The 16,952-nt window shown below is 59.0% G+C and overlaps 2 protein-coding genes across 2 annotated transcripts in view; both read left to right on the top strand.

The window, feature by feature from the left end:
- Positions 1-10,542, top strand: part of ANKRD11 (ankyrin repeat domain 11) — a 111,414-nt gene extending 100,872 nt beyond the window's left edge. Inside the window, exons 9-13 of the mRNA XM_032195732.1 lie at positions 240-6,970; positions 7,809-7,907; positions 8,012-8,155; positions 9,205-9,297; positions 9,778-10,542. Of these exons, the coding sequence (XP_032051623.1) occupies positions 240-6,970; positions 7,809-7,907; positions 8,012-8,155; positions 9,205-9,297; positions 9,778-9,963 (7,253 nt within the window). The 3' untranslated portion in view covers positions 9,964-10,542. The remainder of the gene's footprint in view (positions 1-239; positions 6,971-7,808; positions 7,908-8,011; positions 8,156-9,204; positions 9,298-9,777) is intronic.
- A 2,428-nt stretch (positions 10,543-12,970) lies between these two features.
- Positions 12,971-16,568, top strand: SLC22A31 (solute carrier family 22 member 31). The gene is made up of 9 exons (XM_032195803.1): positions 12,971-13,387; positions 14,342-14,445; positions 14,517-14,671; positions 14,826-14,994; positions 15,255-15,388; positions 15,491-15,599; positions 15,695-15,906; positions 16,009-16,120; positions 16,208-16,568. Exons 1-9 carry the CDS (start codon positions 12,971-12,973, stop codon positions 16,566-16,568), a joined length of 1,773 nt encoding a protein of 590 aa, XP_032051694.1.
- Positions 16,569-16,952: the final 384 nt, after the last annotated feature.

Here is a 16,952-nt window from a genome sequence, read left to right as displayed (position 1 = left end):
GGGGAGTCTTGGCCTTACCCTATTTGCAGTCATAATCCTGTTAGAAAGTTTTTCCCTTGCTCCATGCTGGATATTCTCAGGAGCACGCCTCGCAGGGCTGAGAGGGGCTGACTGTTCCCTAAGAGGTCTTCCAGCTCGGCGTTTTGGGCTGGCAGCTGCAAGCTGAGCAAAGGCTGGGGTTGGAAAGGGGTGGCAGGGCTCCTTGCAGGCCTTAACGCGTTGTTTTTCGCCCTCTGCAGAGACGTCAGAAGAGGAGGATGCCCCGTCCTTCGCTCCCTCCAGCTCTGTTGATGGCAATAACACAGACTCAGAGTTCGAGAAGGGTTTGAAGCACAAGCCCAAGGCCCAGGAGCCCCCCAAAACCATCACCCCGGTGAAGGATGAGTATGAATTTGATGAGGACGATGAACAGGACCGGGTCCCGCCAGTCGATGACAAACATTTGCTGAAAAAGGATTACAGAAAAGAGACTAAAGCAAACAGTTTCATTTCCATACCCAAAATGGAAGTGAAAACTTATACTAAAAATAACACAATTACACCAAAGAAAGCTGCCCACCGCATCCTGTCGGACAGCTCGGACGAGGAGGAGACCAGCGTTGCTGTGGGGACGGGGGAGAAGCTGCGACTTACGACCCACTCGATATTGCCCAGCAGCAAGATTCGGGAGCCTGCCAGCACAAAGCCGCAGAAGGAGAAAAGCAAAGTAAAAAAGAAGCGGAAGAAGGAGACGAAAAGCAAAGAGGTTCGATTTGGCAAAAAAAATGACAAATTTTGTTCCTCTGAATCAGAGAGTGAAAACGTGGAGAGTGAGGAGGATGACAGAGACTCTCTTCAGAGCTCTAGCTGTGTAAAGGACTCCAGGCTAGTGCTAAAAGAATCCTCCTTGTTTAACTCTCTGTCTGCCTCATCGACCTCTTCTCATGGGAGTTTAGGCTCCCAGAAACATAATCCTAATCTTACAGAACAGCACTCCAAGCACTGGAGGACGGACAATTGGAAAACCATATCTTCTCCAGCTTGGTCAGACGTCAGTTCCTTATCGGACTCCACAAGGACGAGGCTGACGAGCGAGTCAGACTACTCGTCCGAGGATTCGAGCTTAGAGTCGCTAAAGCCAGTCAGGAAGAAACCAGAGCACAAAAAGAAAAACAACCCACACAACACTGTTTCTGAGAAAAAGAATTCATTCCATAGCAATGTGGATGGAGCAATTCCAAAGCTGGACAAGGAGGGGAAGGTTGTTAAAAAACATAAAACAAAACATAAACATAAAAACAAGGAGAAGGGACAGTGTCCCATCAGCCAAGACATTAAAATAATCAAAACTTTTTCTTTTGAGTTTGAGGACTCTAAACAAAAGCCTGAGAAAGGCTTGATAGTAGAGACAGAAAATCCAGTCGAAAACAAATTGAAAGTGTTAAAGCATGAGCGAGAACACTGTAAGAAGGAAGAAAAACTCCCCAAAGGTAAAGGGGAGGAGAAAGAGTGGTTGTTTAAAGATGAGACTGGAAAATCCTCTAAAGAGGAGAAATCACTAAGAAAAGTCAAAGAGGGTAGTAAAGACATGAGCAAATCCTTCAGAGAAGGATTGAGTAAATCAGAAAAAGAGAAACCTGTAAAGGAGAAGTCTCCCAAAGAGGAGAAGCCAAGAATACACAAGGAGGAGAGAAAGAAGAAGTCAAAGGACAAGCAGTCAAAATCTGAAAAGAAGAATGAGCTGAAAGAGGAGAAAGTTGCTAAACTAGAGAAAGAAAAATCCTTCAAGGAAGAGAAGGAAAAATGCAAAAAAGAAAAAATGTACAGGGATGAGTCTGGCTTTGATGAGTTTAATAACAAAAACCAATTTCCCGAGAGCGAGGACACAAAGTTCAGCCTCTCGGATGATCAGCAAGAGAGGTGGTTTTCAGACTTGTCTTCTGATTCCTCCTTCGATTTCAAAGGCGAGGATAGCTGGGATTCTCCGGTCACAGATTTCAGGGAGATTAAAAATGACACCGTGGCAAAACTAATCATAGAGCCGGTGAAAGAGGAAATTAAAGACAAGAAAAAGGAAAACAAAACGAAGGAGAAGAAGGAATACAACGAGAAGCGTAATGAAAAGGACGCTTTCTTAAAGAAGAAGGACAGAGACTATGTGGACAAAAGCTCCGACAAGAAAAAGGACCAAACAGAAAGACACAAAGCTGCTCCTAGCTATTTGCCTGAAAAGGACAAGAAGAGGAAGGATTCTGCAGAGAGTGTCAAGGAGAGGAAAGAAAAAGATACAGGTGAAACCAACAAAGACAGAAAAGATTCCTCTGATGGCTCTAAAGACCGGAAAGACAGTAAAACAAAGCAGGAGGAGCCCTATCGAGATGACTTCAAAGAATATGGCTGTGAAACCTTCTTCAAGGACAAGTCTGATGCTGAGTTCAGTGGCAAAACCCTGGAGAGTTGGGAGCGGCACCATTCTGGGAAGGAAAAGGAGAAGAAAGATGCTCCCGACAAGGAAAAAAAAGAAAAAGTGAAGCCAGAGAAGTACAAGGAAAAATCCAAAGAAGGCGACAAGGAGAAAAGTGAAAAAGCTGCACCGGAGAAAATCCCAAAAGACAAAGAACTCGAAAAGGGTTTCAAAGAGAAAAAGGAAAGTAAGGAAAAATACAAAGACCTGCACAGCAAAGACAAAGAAAGGAAGAGCTCCTTCGACCAGGTCAAAGAGAAGAAGGAGAAAAACTTTGTGGATCGAGAGGACTTCTCCGAGAAAAAGGATGAGAAGAAAGGCAAGGAGAAGAGCTGGTACAGCATCGCGGACATCTTCACAGACGAAAGCGAAGACGAGAGGGATGATTACAGCCTGACTGGGTTCAAAGTCAGCGAATCCGTTGGGGGCGAAATGCACCGGCTGGACAGCCTGCAGGAGAAGGACGAGGGCGCAGCGGCTGAGAAGGAGCTGTACCCCGAGAAACACCGCAAGTACTCCTCCGACCGGCAGCACTCGGGAGAGAAGCAGAAAGATAAGGACTCCAAGGAGAAGAAGAAGGACAAAGGAACATCGGAAGGGGGGAAGGAGAAGAAGGAGAAGAATTCCTTTGAAAAACACAAAGAAAAGAAAGAGAAGGATTCCTCGGAGAAGTACAAAGACAGGAAAGACAGAACATCCATAGATTCCAACCAAGAGAAGAAGAACAAGCAAAAGCTCCCGGAAAAGGTTGAGAAGAAGCATGCCAGTGATGACAAGGTGAAGAACAAGCATAAGGAGAAGCTGGATAAGGAGCATTCCAAAGAGAAAAAGTCTTCGAAAGGGGGAGAGGCAGAGAAGAGCCTGTTGGAAAAATTGGAGGAGGAGGCTCTGAACGACTACAGGGACGACTCCAACGACAAAATCAGCGAGATCTCTTCTGACAGCTTCACAGACAGAGGACAGGAGCCGGGACTGACCAGCCTCTTCGAGTCTTCGAATCTCTCTCTTACTGATGCCTCTGAAGAAAAGTTCAAGGACGCCCTCCCGTTACCCTGCTTGCAGGACAAACTCAAGGAGAAGGAGCGACACCGGCATTCCTCATCTTCATCAAAGAAAAGCCACGAGAAAGAAAAAGCAAAGAAGGAAAAGACGGAGAAAAAGGAAAAATCAGATGAATTTAAGGACTCCAGTAGCAGAAAGGACTCCAGTCATTATGAAAAAGATTTCTCTGTGGATGGGGAGGCTTTTAGCACTTCCTACAACATGAAGGCAGAGCCTGATGAGGAACCAGAGAAAAGCATTGATTACTTATTTTCTGAAAAGAAAGACAAAAATGATTCTGAAAGAGAGCTCTCAAAGAAGGCGGAAAAAGAAAAGACTTATGGTTCCAGCGCCATCAGCACAGCTAAAGAGAAAAAGAAGCGAGATAAACACAAGGAGAAATGGAAGGAGGAAAAGGAAAAGCACAGAGACAAACACACAGATGGCTTCTTTAAGCATCACAAAGACGAGCCAAAGTCAACACTTAAAGAGAAGGACAGTCCTCAAGTTACCACCTTCAAGGACAAGTCAAAGGAGGAAAACCTCAAATTCGGTGAAACCAAACTCAAGGAGAAGCTCAAGGAGAACCAAGAGAAAGACAAATCGGAGTCAATAAAAATAAGCAACGGCAATGAAAAAATAACCCTTTCCAAAGACAGCGGCAAGAAGGATGCCAGACCCAGGGAGAAGCTGCTGGGAGACGGTGACCTGATGATGACCAGCTTCGAGAGGATGCTGAGCCAGAAGGACCTGGAAATCGAGGAGCGCCACAAAAGGCACAAGGAGAGGATGAAGCAAATGGAGAAAATGAGACACAGGTCTGGAGACCCCAAGCTGAAGGACAAAATTAAAAGCTCGGAAGATGTTCGCAAGAGGAGTCTGGATCTGGCAACGAAGAAGCCATTAACGCTGGACACCCAGCTCAAGGACAAGAAGCTCAAGGAGCTGGGCCCGCTGACCCCCATCCTGTCACCAGAAAACAAGACCCAGCCCGCTGTGGGCACGGACTCCAAGGACTGGATCACGGGCCCTCAGCTGAAGGAGATCCTCCCGGCCTCCCCCCGGCCGGATCAGAACCGGCCGACGGGCGTCCCAACCCCGGCGTCCGTCGTGTCGTGCCCGAGCTACGAGGAGGTGATGCAGACGCCCAGGACTCCTTCGTGCAGCAACGAGGACTACACGGACCTGATGTTCGAGTGCGCGGACTCGCAGCACTCGCTGCCCATATCCACCATGTCCATGAACGCCTGTTCTCCATCCTTCTTTGACAGATACGCCAACGTTTCGGGTGGCCTCCCCGAGAACCCGAGTCAGACCCCGACCCGCACCATACCCTCCACGAACCTGTATCGCTCCATCTCTGTCGATATCAGAAGGGCGCCTGAGGAAGAGTTCACCGTTGGAGATAAATTTTTCAGGCAGCAAAGCGTCCCGGCGACATCGAATTATGACTCTCCGGTGCAGCATTTAATGGAGGAAAAAGTTCCCCTTCCTTCTGTTCCCACCGAGAAGTTCCAGTGTCTGTCCCCTGGGTATTACTCACCGGATTACGGGGTTTCGTCGCCAAAAGTGGAGGCTTTGCACTGTCCTCCAGGGGCTGTCAGCGGAGTCGCCCAGTCTCCTGAAAGTGTCTTTTCTGGTTTACAAGCAAAATCCTCCCCTTCGCACAGAGACGAACTGCTGGCTCCTTCGGTAGAAAGTGCTCTTCCCCCCGACCTCGGCATGCCGTTGGACACCACGGAGGAGCAGCAGGCGACCGCCTCCATCATGCCCCCAGAACCCACCTACCTGCCACCAATCGAGGAAAACCATTTCAGTTCGGGTATACCAGAACAAAACAACATAGACTGGGATAACCCTCCTGCCAGAAACCCCGAGGCCGCGATGCCTCCCAGCCTGATGGCTAACGCAGCCGAGCACTCTGTCACCTGGTCCATGGGCTCAGAGCTTCTGATGAAATCTCCCCAGAGGTTCTCCGAGTCCCCCAAGCCTCCTCTCTGTTCCCTAGAGCCGATTCATCCTCCACCAGTAGCCTTCATTCCCACAGACACGTCCTACCCTGTTTCTCCGATTTCTTACCCTCTGTCAGTGTCCGAGCCGGGGCTCGATGAAGTCAAGGAAGATGCTGAGGAAGCGGTGCCGGGGGAAATAGCGAATGCTGAAGAGCAAGCACCATACATGTCCCCCACGAGGTTAGACACATTCTTCAATAACTGCAAGCCTCTTCCAGAGGAAGCACCCGAGATACCTCCGGAGCCCCCCTGTGTGCCAGCAGAACCTCAGGCAGAAGCTGTCAGCGCGCCAGAGAACAACTATTTGGAAAACAACACCGCCGCCCCGGCAAACACAGAGGAGGCGGTGACGTGGCCCGATCCGTTCACCAACAACGAAGATGATTTGGACCTCGGCCCCTTCTCGCTGCCGGAGCTGCCGCTGCAGCCCAAGGACGTGGCGGAGACGGAGATGGCCGAGGCGGAACCAGTGGAAGAAAGCCCGGTGACAGCTTCAGAAACCAGCGCCGGCGTCATCAAAGCCGGCGCGCCTGCGGTAGCTGCCGGGGACGCGGAGGAGCCCCCGGGCAGCCAGGCAACCGCTGCCCTGCCGCTGGAAGCAGAGCCGCAGGCGGAGGAGCAGAAATCGGAGGCGGCGGCGCAGGAGGCCACCTCGGAAGCGGTGAGCGGAGCTGAGGAGAAAGGTGGGGAGGACGCAGAAGCGCAGCCTCTCCAGCCGACCTCGTCGGAGTCTGCTCAGGCTGAGAGCAAGGAGGTGGAGGCGGTGCAGGAGGAGCTGTCCTCCTCCGGCGGGGCGCCGGACAGCAGCTCCCAGGCCTGCCCCCCGCCCGCGGCCAGCGCCGAGGGCAGCGCCGTGCCGGAGAGCGCCGCGGCACGCGCGGGGAGCCAAGTCTCTTCCTCCCAGCCCGACGCGCCTCCAGGGAACGCGCAAGCAGAAATTGTTGAACCGGTACAAAAACCGGTAGCAGAAGCTCCCAAACCGCCCAAAATAGAAGAGATTCCTCAGCGGATTACCAGGAACCGGGCTCAGATGCTCGCCAACCAAAACAAGCAGAACGCCGCGTCTTCTGAGAAGGAATTTCCTCCTGTTTCTGCGCCTGCCACGCGTGCCAAAGGCCGCATTACGGAGGAGGACGATTCCCAGACTCAGCACCCACGCAAACGCAGGTTCCAGCGCTCCAACCAGCAGCTGCAGCAGCAGATCAACACGTCCACCCAGCAGACCCGGGAGATGATACAGCAAACTCTGGCAGCTATCGTAGACGCTATAAAATTGGACGACATCGAACCTTACCACAGCGACAGATCCAACCCTTACTTCGAGTACCTCCAGATCAGGAAAAAGATTGAAGAGAAGCGGAAAATCCTCTGCTACATTACTCCCCAAGCTCCTCAGTGCTACGCTGAGTACGTCACCTACACGGGCTCCTACCTGTTGGATGGCAAGCCCCTCAGCAAGCTCCACATCCCAGTGGTGAGTCGCCTCCCTGCTTCTGCAGCAGGTGGTTTAAAGCACAGCGTCGGGGGCTCTGCCCTCCCTTGCTGCCACGAGCACAGCCAGCTTGTCCCCTCGTGCACCCAGGGCGCGTGCTCACGATGGCAAAACCAAGCCTCAAGCCTCGCTAAGTGGATGGCTGCCTGGTAAATGCATCCTCTGAGATGTGTTTTTGCAGAGGAGACCTTAGGCTGTGCTTAGGAACCTGAGGTTTGTTCGGGCTTTAGAGCGAGTTTATCCGAATCCACTGGGTTTGAGGCCAGAAGGCAAAATTGCTTTTACAGGCAGCGCAGTAACTGGATAAAGAACCTAGGAGACTGCAGGGAAAAGAGAGCTGCCCTTAACTCCTGCCTCCCTTTTACCCAGCCCCGATATTTGACTTGCCGATAGCCCTCACTCCGTGGCAGTGGGATCTGTGTCTCGCTGCTGTGCCGCATGAACGGGCCTTGCAGACACAGGTGCATCAATAAACTCGGTGCTGCAGCCACAAATCCGGGCTCCAGCCGGAGGAGGAGGGTCAGGCCCTGCCCTCCTCCCTGCTGCAGCCCCTCTGAGATACCCAGGTCTGGCAGGATTCGTGTTGCCCGTTGAGAGCAGCGGTGCAGCCCGAGCGTGGGTTACTCTTTGCATGAGTTCAGCCCCAATTTGCCTGCCACAGCACCGTGGTGGTTGTAGCCCGCGGTCCCTTCTGCTCCTGCCGGTGTTTCTCTGGCAGTCTCACCCCCTTGGTTGGACGTGCTCTACCCCCTGCCCTTGCTCGTGGCCGTGCCGGGAGCTGCCGTACCCCCAGCCCTAACCCCGTGCTGTCTGCCCGCAGATCGCCCCGCCACCATCGCTCGCGGAGCCCCTGAAGGAGCTCTTCAAGCAGCAGGAGGCCGTCAGGGGGAAGCTGCGGCTCCAGCACAGCATAGAGCGGGTAAGGCAGCGCTCCGAGGAGTCCCTGCTTGGGAACGGGTCCTGAATTTCCTTTGCTGGGGAAACCCAGGCTGCCACGCTCACTGCTCTGTTTGCTCTCCCCAGGAGAAGCTCATCGTCTCCTGCGAGCAGGAGATTTTGAGAGTTCACTGTCGGGCAGCGAGGACTATCGCAAACCAGGCGGTGCCCTTCAGCGCCTGCACCATGCTGCTGGACTCCGAGGTCTACAACATGCCTCTAGAAAATCAGGTCAGTGCCTGTCTTGGCGGTGAAGGAGCCTCTCAGAGGTGCTGTACACGATCCCGGGGCTGACGGGCTTTTCCAGATGGAAAAGATGGCTCCCAGCTGCAGGACTCGCTGCCCAACACCTCCCCAGCACGTGCCCAGCTCGGCCAGGCTGGCTCGGTTCCTGGGGGCTTGAGCTGCATTTGGTGGGCGTGCAGGGGAGGGAACACATCAGGAACACGGTGACACGGGGAGCACCGTGTCTCTGTAGAAGCAGAGATGGCTCACTCTTATCAGGGAGTCTCAGGACACTCTGCCCTTCTTGATCAGGATCATTGCACATTTGAGGGATTTATTTTACTGCACTCTGGGATATCTTTACCCGCCAAATAACAGGGAGAGAGCCATTAAATTAACTTGTGTCCGAATACCGGCTTTGAAAGGGCCAGACTGACGCACAGCCCACAGAACAAGAGGAATTTCTTCCTCTGCTTTCATGTGGTTCTGTGCCAGAGCTGGGCAATTGTGCTGGGTGCTCCCTGTGAGAGCAGAGGGGCACAGCCACAGCCGTGCTACCCTGCCAGACCCTCTGCAGCCCCGCAGTGCAGGAGGGATCCCGGGCAGCAGCAGCATCGTGGGGTTCAGTGGTCACCTGGAGCCTCGATCCAGGAGCCTTGATTTATTCCTGGGCATTTCCCAGCCACGAAGTGCCTGTGCTTCTCCAGCAACGTGCTCTCGGGCGTGAGTTGGAGATGGAGCAGTGCGGGTGCTGGTCTGGCACAGGTCTGCATGGAAAGCAGAAGCCAGCAGTGCCTGTGTGCGTGTCTGTCTGTCTGTCTGTCTGTCTGTCTCAGGCTGCAGCCCCTGGCCAAGGGCTGCAGGAGCAGCTGGGAGCAAGCAGCGCGCTGTTCTCCCTCCCTGCAGGCTCCTTTCTGATTTCTTCAGCCCTGTTTCGTTAAGCGTGCGCCATAAGAGGGGTCTGAGTATGGCCTATTACACCTTTGACTGTTTAAAGTGAAAAAAAAAATATAAATAAATCTCCATGCAATTCCCTTTTGATGTCTTCTGCTTAGGGAGACGAAAACAAATCGGTCAGAGACCGTTTCAACGCGCGACAGTTCATTTCCTGGTTGCAAGACGTGGATGACAAGTACGATCGGATGAAGGTGAGAGGCACGGGCATGATGCTGGGAGCAGGTCCTGCTGCTCAGCACCCCAGGGAGGCTTTTGGTGACAGCAGCCCCAGCCACGGGGCTGGCAAAACACTCGCTTGGCTGGGCTGGGCGCTGCTTTGGGAAGCTGTGTTTTTTGTGGTTTCCAAAAATCTGCTGGGCGCAGGCATCCCTGGATGGTGTGGGCAGCACAGCTGGTGGGAAGGGCTCTCTCCTCATCTTCAGGGGCAGCGATGGCAAGAATTGAATCCTGTCCTGGGACCTCTGCGAAGCAGTGGGGGCTTCCCAGATGTCCTGAGTCCCGGTTCCCTTTCCGTGAGGCCGTGCGGGGTGTCCCTGGCTCCACATGCTGCGCTGTTCCGTGTGATCCCTGCAGGTCCCCAGCCTTTGCTGGGTGTTACCAGCAGCGGGAGCTTTTCCTGCCCTGTCCCGCTCACCCCTCACCTCTGCTTGTTTTTATTTTCCCCCATCCAGACGTGCCTGCTCATGCGACAGCAACACGAGGCTGCTGCCTTGAACGCGGTGCAAAGGATGGAGTGGCAGCTGAAGGTGCAGGAGCTGGACCCCGCGGGGCACAAATCCCTCTGCGTGAACGAGGTGCCCTCGTTCTATGTGCCAATGGTCGACGTGAACGATGACTTTGTGCTCTTGCCGGCATGACAGTTCCAAACCAGGAGACATCACTGAAAACTGGCAAGGACGGGAAGCCCTCCGAGGTCGGGCGGTCGAGCTCACATTCACCCTTACCGCTTGCTGATGAATCCCTGGTCAGAGGAGGAGGAAGCAGCTATCGGCAGAAAACAAAACAATAAGAAAAAAAAAAAAAATTGCACTTTCTTCACAGCGCGTCCCTCGCTCCCGGACTGACGGCAGCTCCGCCGGGCAGCGGGCCGGGGCGCATCTCCTTTCCAACCGGCTGCTGCGGCAGGGAGGCAGCCGGTCCGCGCGGGCAGCGAGCACTCACCGGCGACGGGACTGGCAGAGGCGTGGAGGGAGGAGGCCAAGGACACCATTTGTGTGTTGCAGAAGCTGCTGAGCGGGGCCAGCAACCACGTTGATCCATGTACTTGTGAACACAGCGATTTCCAGCTCTCTGTTTTCCACCGCTCTGCGGATCTGCGCGCAGAGAAGCTGCAGTAGGAAACAATGGGGGGAGGGGGGGGTGTTTGAGTTTCTGTTCCATCCTGGGTATGTCTAAAACGAAACAAAAACGAAACAAAACAACAACAACAAAAAAAAGAAACAATTAGAAGCAAAAGACAGCGTCCGAGTTGGGCAGACGCGGCTCTGAAGGTGTGGACGGCGCCGGGAGGAGCCCGGGGGCCGCGGGGCCGCCGCTCGCCACCGCCCGGGAAGAGCGGAGGAAGCGGCGGGCGCCGCGTGCCGGGGGGCACGGGGGCAGCGGCGGGCGGGAGGTGGCGACGCAGAGAAAGGACTTTGCCAACTGTGTTTTTAATGGAGTAAAATCCATGTGGTTTATATATTTTTTTTTTCCTTTAATCTTGGGCATTTCGTTTCTCTTTCTGAGAACATAACTTGAAAACACTACAGAGCCAATACTCATATAAAGAAAAATTGTATCCCATAAATGCTGTACAGTTTTTATATACATTAACAATGTACTTTTGCTGCCTTCTAGATAATTTATTTTGCAACACATTACTGCACAGTTGTAAATAACTTATGTACTGTAACATCACTTTCAGTTATGTGTAAAGAAATAAATAAATTAATTAAAATTATCTTTGTATGTATAGCTCACCCCAGGCAGCACTCTGAAGGAGCCAGGAGGTGCTCAGTGGTGTTTGGAAGCCTGTCTGACGCACCCAGGCTGTGCACACAGCTCCCCTGACTTCAGTTCGTGCTGCAGAGACCCCCGGAGGCCAATTCCTAACCTCGGGTGGCTCCTAACCCCGGGGTGCTGCTCCTGCTTCAGTGCAGCCGGGTGCTCTGAGTCGAGGAGCTGCTGCTTTAGGGCTGCAGAGCTCGGAGCAGGAGCAGGAAAGGGGGAGCCCAGCACTGCCTTGGCCCTACCATGGCCCCGTTGGCTGAATTCGCTCCTGCTCCTGGGGCCTCTCCGTAAGGGGTGAGGGAGGGAAGGGGCACGCGGCGCCCTGGCTGTCCCTCCTGTCACCAGCCCTGCACCGCTGTGGGGCTGTCACCACTGCATGCTCTGTGCTCTGTGTGCCCCGTGTCTGTGCCGTGGTGTTTGCAGGCAGCAGCCTGGCTCACATCAACCCATCCTGCTGGCAGCTGGGCCTTGAGCACAAGTGCTCAGCACCAGGGCTGGAGAGGTTCAAGTGCCTCTCCCACGGCCCCTGCGCCCTGCTTGCAGCTGCCGCCCGCCCTTGCCTGGCACGCAGGAAGCCTGGCTGCCCCCACCCGCCTCTCTGGCTGCCCCCACCCGCCTCTTGCTTTCTCTTTCCAGCTTTTCCAGGCTCAGACGCCTTGGCTGCTGCTTTTGGAACCAGGGAGGAGTTGAGCACAACGCGGCTCCAGGGCGCTGCTGGGCTCAGGGGCACGGCGCAGCCCAGTCCTCCCCAGTCCTCCCCAGTCCTCCCACTGCAGCTCAGGCTGTGCCAGGTGCACACAGCACGGGGGAGCGCCCGCTGTGCCGGGACAGCCGTGCACGGAGCCCCCACTGCCACCAGCGTTGTGGCAGGTCGAGGAATCACCGGGTTCCTGGGGCTGGGGCCCCAGTGTTTATGGGCACTGTGGCCTCACTGGATCCTAAATGGTTTTGTCCCCAGCCCAGTCTGGGGTTGCCGTGTTGGGGTGGGCGATGGGCACCAGCTGGGGGGGCTGCTCCTGCTCCCTGGGGTGAGACGGGGCCTGGGGCACCCTCACGCCCAGCTGATTTTTTAGCTAATGCCCAGCCCTGCCCTTTCCTTCGACAAATAACTGCAAAGTGCCCTCTGTAAGCACGGAGACCTTTCATCCACCAGCTAAAGCCACAGCACAACGTGCTTCCCTGCAACCCGTGGGGGTCAGGAGCCTCGTGGTGAAGCCCCCCTGGGGTCCCCCCAATAATTCGTGCCCCCCAGCCTGGGTGGCACTGCCTGGAGCGGTGTTGTGGCCACCTCGCCAGCAGCACACCCACCTTGGGTTTCTCTCCCCATTTTTAAGTCCTGTCCTCGCTGTCCCGCAGGGGCAGGAGGTGGCTGCAGCTGCTCCCCAGTGCCTCATCCCAGTGCTGCGCAGGGGGGAGCACAGAGATAACGGGCACAAAGAAATTAAGGAAAAAACAAAAAGGCTCCTTTGGGGGCTCAGCTGCTTCCTCCCCCTTCCCCCTGCGCTCCCCCTTGTAGGGTTTTGTCCCGGAGCCCTCCTGGGGGGCCCCCAGCCCCTGGAGGCTCAGCGGGGGCCGGGAGCACCCATGGGTGCTGGTGTCCAGCCCGGAGCAGCTCTCGGCCCCCCCGGATCCCCGGGGAACAAGCGGGGTGCGCAGGGGGAGGCTGAGCCGGGCAGGGGGACGCGACCCGGGCTGGGCTTGGGGGGGGGGCGCACAGGGGTCGGGAGGTGTCTGGGGGGATCCGGGGCTGGGATTCGGGCCCGGGGGGGTGGCAGAAAGGAGGGGGCAGGACCTGGCTCCGGGGGGGGGGCGGTGCCGCGGAGGGGCCGAGCCGAGCCGAGCCGTGCGCGCCCTCACCTGCCCGGCCCCAGCGGGATGGAGGCGGCGGGGGCAGCAACCGGGGCAGGAACCGGCACCGGCACCGGGGGGGGGGCACGGCCTCGGGGCCGCCGTGCCGCGGGGGGGTGGGCTCCGTGCTTGGCGCTGGCGCTGGGCTGGGCGCTGGGGTGGGCGCTGGGCGCGGAGCCCCCCCACCGCTGCCGCCCCGACGCCGCGCTCCTGCCGCCGCCGCTGCGCCGCCTGGCGGGGGCCGCCCTGCTCCGAGCCGCCGTCCCCCGCCTCCGCGGCGGCTGGAGCCCCTGCCAGCTCTACCGCTACCGCCACGGCCCCCCCGCGACCCCCGGCACGGCCCCCGGCACCGCCACCGCCCGCCCCGACGGCACCGGGCCCTGCACCCGCGGCTGGCATTACGCACTGCCCGCCGCCGGGCTGCGCTCCAACATGGTCACGCAGGTTGGGGGGGGGGGGATATTTGGGGAGGGGGGAGGTGTTTGGGGGTGTAGGAGAGGGGTCCTGGGGATGGGGAGGGGGTGGGGAGGAGGGGTGTAATGGGGTTCCTGAGTTTGGGGTGATAGGGGAGGGGTCCTGGGGATGGGGAGGTTTGGGGGGGTTTAGGGGGAGCCGTAAGTTTGGGGAGGGGGGTAAGGTTTGGGGTGGGTCTGGGGGTGTTCCCTGTGTTTGGGGAGGGGGGGTCTGGGGGTGTTTTCCATGTTTGGGGAGGGGTTGAGGGGATCCCTGAGTTTTGGGGAGCTGGGGCACTCTGGGGCTGGGGGATCCTGGAGCAGGGTGGGGGATTCTGGGGAGTCCTAAGGGTCCCAGGGGGGTTGAGGGGTTTTGGGGTGTTGGGGAGGGTTTGGGGGGGTCCCCAGGGTCTGGGATGGTCGGGGGGGGGGCAGAAGGGGCCTGGGTTTGGAGGTCTTGGGGGGGGCACCAGGCTGGGGGAGGCTGGAGGAATTCGGGGGACCCAGGGTTTGTGGGTGCAGGAGGGGTCAAGGGGCGGCTGTGGGTTGGGGGGGCTGTGGGGAGGCCTGGGGAGGGTGTGAAGGGGACTGGGGGGTCCCTGGGGGACAAGCTGGGGGCCCCAGCGAGGGAAAGCCCTGGCTGTTCTGGAGGGCCTGGGGGAGAAGAATTTTGCTTGGGGGATCCTGGGGACAGCCAGCAGACCCCCATGGGGGGGACAAGGGGTGGCTGTGGGGTGGGGAGCTCTGCTGTGCGGGGGGGACATGACAAAAACAGGGCTCTGGGGGCCACCAGCACCACCACGCTTCTGCCTGGGGGTGGGGGCTGCCCAGAAGCCCCCCGACAAAGCGTGGGGCTTGTGACCCCACCGGCGCCGTCCGTCCCAGCCCTGTGGGCAGGGGGGGCTCTGCAGGGCCCCCCGTGCAGACACATCCCCGTGGCCCGCAGTGGGACCTGGTGTGCGCCTCGCGCTGGAAGGTGCCCCTGGAGCAGACCACGCACTTGCTGGGCTGGACCCTGGGCAGCGTCGCTGCTGGCCTGGCCTGTGACAGGTAAAAGGGGGGGGGTCCCCGGGGTGCTCCCCCCATGGGGCACCCGGCCCAACTCACGCCCGGCCCCGCAGGTTCGGCCGCCGGCCCACCTTCGTGGTGTCCCTGGGGCTGGCGGTGCCCCTGGGGCTCGGCGTGGCGCTGGCCATCAACTTCCTCATGGTCCTGGTCGCGAGGATGCTCTTCGGGGCCGCGCTGGCCGGCGCCTTCCTCTCCCTCTACGTGGCACGTGAGTGCACCGGCAGGGTTTTGGGGTGCCACGGGGTTTTGGGGTGCCGCAGGGTTTTGGGATGCTGCAGCATGCAGGGCGCTGTGGGACGCAGGATGCTGTAGGGTGCCCCGTGGCCATGGCACCCACGCTGCACCCCTTGTGCCCCCCCCAGGGCTGGAGCAGTGCGACCCCCCGCACCGGCTGGAGGTGACGATGGTGGCCGGCTTCTTCTGGATCGCTGGGGAGCTGCTGCTGCCGGGGCTGGCCGTGCTGTGCCGGGACTGGCGGGTGCTGCAGGGCGCCGTCACCATGATCCTGGCTCTGCTGGCTGCCTGCTGGTGGTAAGGACCCCCCCGTTTTGGGGCTGGAGTGCGCAGGGGGCCAAGCCACACCAGGCAGCGCCCTGTCCCGGCACACCCTGCCCGGGGCATCAAAGCCGCCGGGGCTCTCCATGCTCCCCGGGTAAATGTTTGCTCAGGTTTGAAGCCGAGGGTTTCCAGGCACAGCGCGGCTCTGAGCCAGGCAGGGGGAGGTGGTGGTGGTGGTGCTGGGGGGGGGCACAGCCCCCGCGGACACCCCGTGACACCGCCACTCGCCCCAGGTGCCCGGCGCTGCTGCTGGAGTCCCCGCGCTGGCTGCTGGCCACGCAGCAGCTCGAGAGGGCCAGGAAGACGCTGCAGGCGCTGGCCGAGAGCAGCGGCCGCGGTGCCGACGACCAAGGGAGCCTGATGGCGGGTGCGTGGGGGGGTGCCTGGTGGGCTCCCCCCTTCCCAAACCGGCCGTGCTGGGGCTCCGTGGGGCTGTGCCGGCTCTAACCCGGTCCCACCGTGCGCGCAGAGCTGGAGACGCTGGCGGAGGGCTCCCCCCAGCCCCGCTACCACGCCGTCTGCGAGATCTTCAGCACCAGGGTGATCTGGAAGAACAGCGTCATCCTCGGCTTCACCGCGTGAGCAGCCGGGGGGACAGTGCTGTGGGGTGGGGGGAGCGGCCCCAACCGGCCCCCCAACCCCCTTGCTGAGCCCCCCCCCCCCCGTCCCGCAGCTTCATCGGCTCCGGCATCCGGCACTGCTTCACCCGCAACCTGGCCCCGCACCTGCCCCGCTTCTCCTCCTACTTGGCGCTGGTGGGCGCCGAGGCGGTGGCCTGCCTCTTCCTCTGCCTCACCGCCGAGCGCTTCGGGCGCCGCGCCGTGCTGCTGCTCTGCACCGTGCTCACCGGCATCTCCTCCCTGCTGCTGCTGGCCCTCACCCAGTGTAAGGCTTGGGGGGGGGGGGGCACAGCGGGACCGGGTGCTGGGGGGGTGCAGGGTGAGCCCTCTGGTGATGTCTGCTCCCCCCCCACCCTGCCCTCTCCAGACCTGCTGGACCTCATCGTGCTGACCCTGTCGGTGGTGGGCATCACGGCCTCGCACGCCGTCACCATGCTCAGCATCTTCTTCGCCAGCGAGGTGCTGCCCACCGTGGTCAGGTGAGGGGGGAGCCGCCCCCTCCCCAGGACCCTGTTTCCTCCCCCTCCCTCTTTTCTGAGCGTTTTTTCCCCTTCCTCCCCCCGCAGGGGCGCCGGGCTGGGGCTGATCGTGGGGGCCAGCTTCGTGGGCAAGGCGGCCGCCCCCATCACGGCCATCCCCAACAGCCGCGGCTTCTTCCTGCACCACCTGGTGTTCGCCTCCTTCGCCATCCTCTCGGTGCTCAGCATCATGCTGCTGCCCGAGAGCCGTGGCCGTGGCCTGCCCCAGTCCCTGCAGGACGGCGAGAGCCAGCGCCGGCCCCCCCTGTTCCACCGTCCCCCCCGTGAGGACCACCTCCCCCTGCTCGCCCCCCGCGGCATCCCCCACGACTACTCCCGCCTCGTCTCCTCTGCCAAGCGGGCGCTGGGTCCCCGGCACAGCCCCACGGACGCCCCCCCGGAGACGTAGCCGTGCCCCCCTCCCTGCTGCTGGAAGGGCTGGGGGGGGCAAGCATCACGCCGCTGGGACCCCCCCGGTGCAGCGGGTCCCCCCCCGTCCCCACGTGGCCCTGGGTGCAAAGCTCCGGGCTGCGAGCGGTGGTGGGGCTGGGGGCTGCGCGCCCACCCCCCTTGGGGCTGGATCCTGCCCCAGGAGGAGCTGTGCTGGGAGTCCTGGGGTGGGGGTGATGCCCCGGGGGGGGCTGCAGCTGCCAATAAAAGTGCCTTGTTTCTACACGGGTGGCTGGCGAGGCTGGGGTCCCGCCGGCCCCCTTGGTTGGGGTTTTTATTGGGAAGGGACTGGGGGGGGCTCTGTGGCCCCCCCCTCCCCGCTGGCACACTGCTCGCACCATCA

Source organism: Aythya fuligula, chromosome 12 (genome assembly GCF_009819795.1).
Source record: "Aythya fuligula isolate bAytFul2 chromosome 12, bAytFul2.pri, whole genome shotgun sequence".
NCBI classification, from domain to species: domain Eukaryota; kingdom Metazoa; phylum Chordata; class Aves; order Anseriformes; family Anatidae; genus Aythya; species Aythya fuligula.
The sequence above is the reverse complement of the archived record's forward strand: the minus strand, read 5'-3'. Positions and strand labels throughout refer to the sequence as shown.

Excerpts from the sequence above, each read along its gene's own strand:
- SLC22A31 (XM_032195803.1), top strand. The coding sequence starts at position 12,971 with ATGGAGGCGGCGGGGGCAGCAACCGGGGCAGGAACCGGCACCGGCACC. Across the intron at positions 13,388-14,341 it reads GCTCCAACATGGTCACGCAG|TGGGACCTGGTGTGCGCCTC; the intron begins GTTGGGGGGGGG and ends CGTGGCCCGCAG. Across the intron at positions 15,389-15,490 it reads CCAAGGGAGCCTGATGGCGG|AGCTGGAGACGCTGGCGGAG; the intron begins GTGCGTGGGGGG and ends CCGTGCGCGCAG.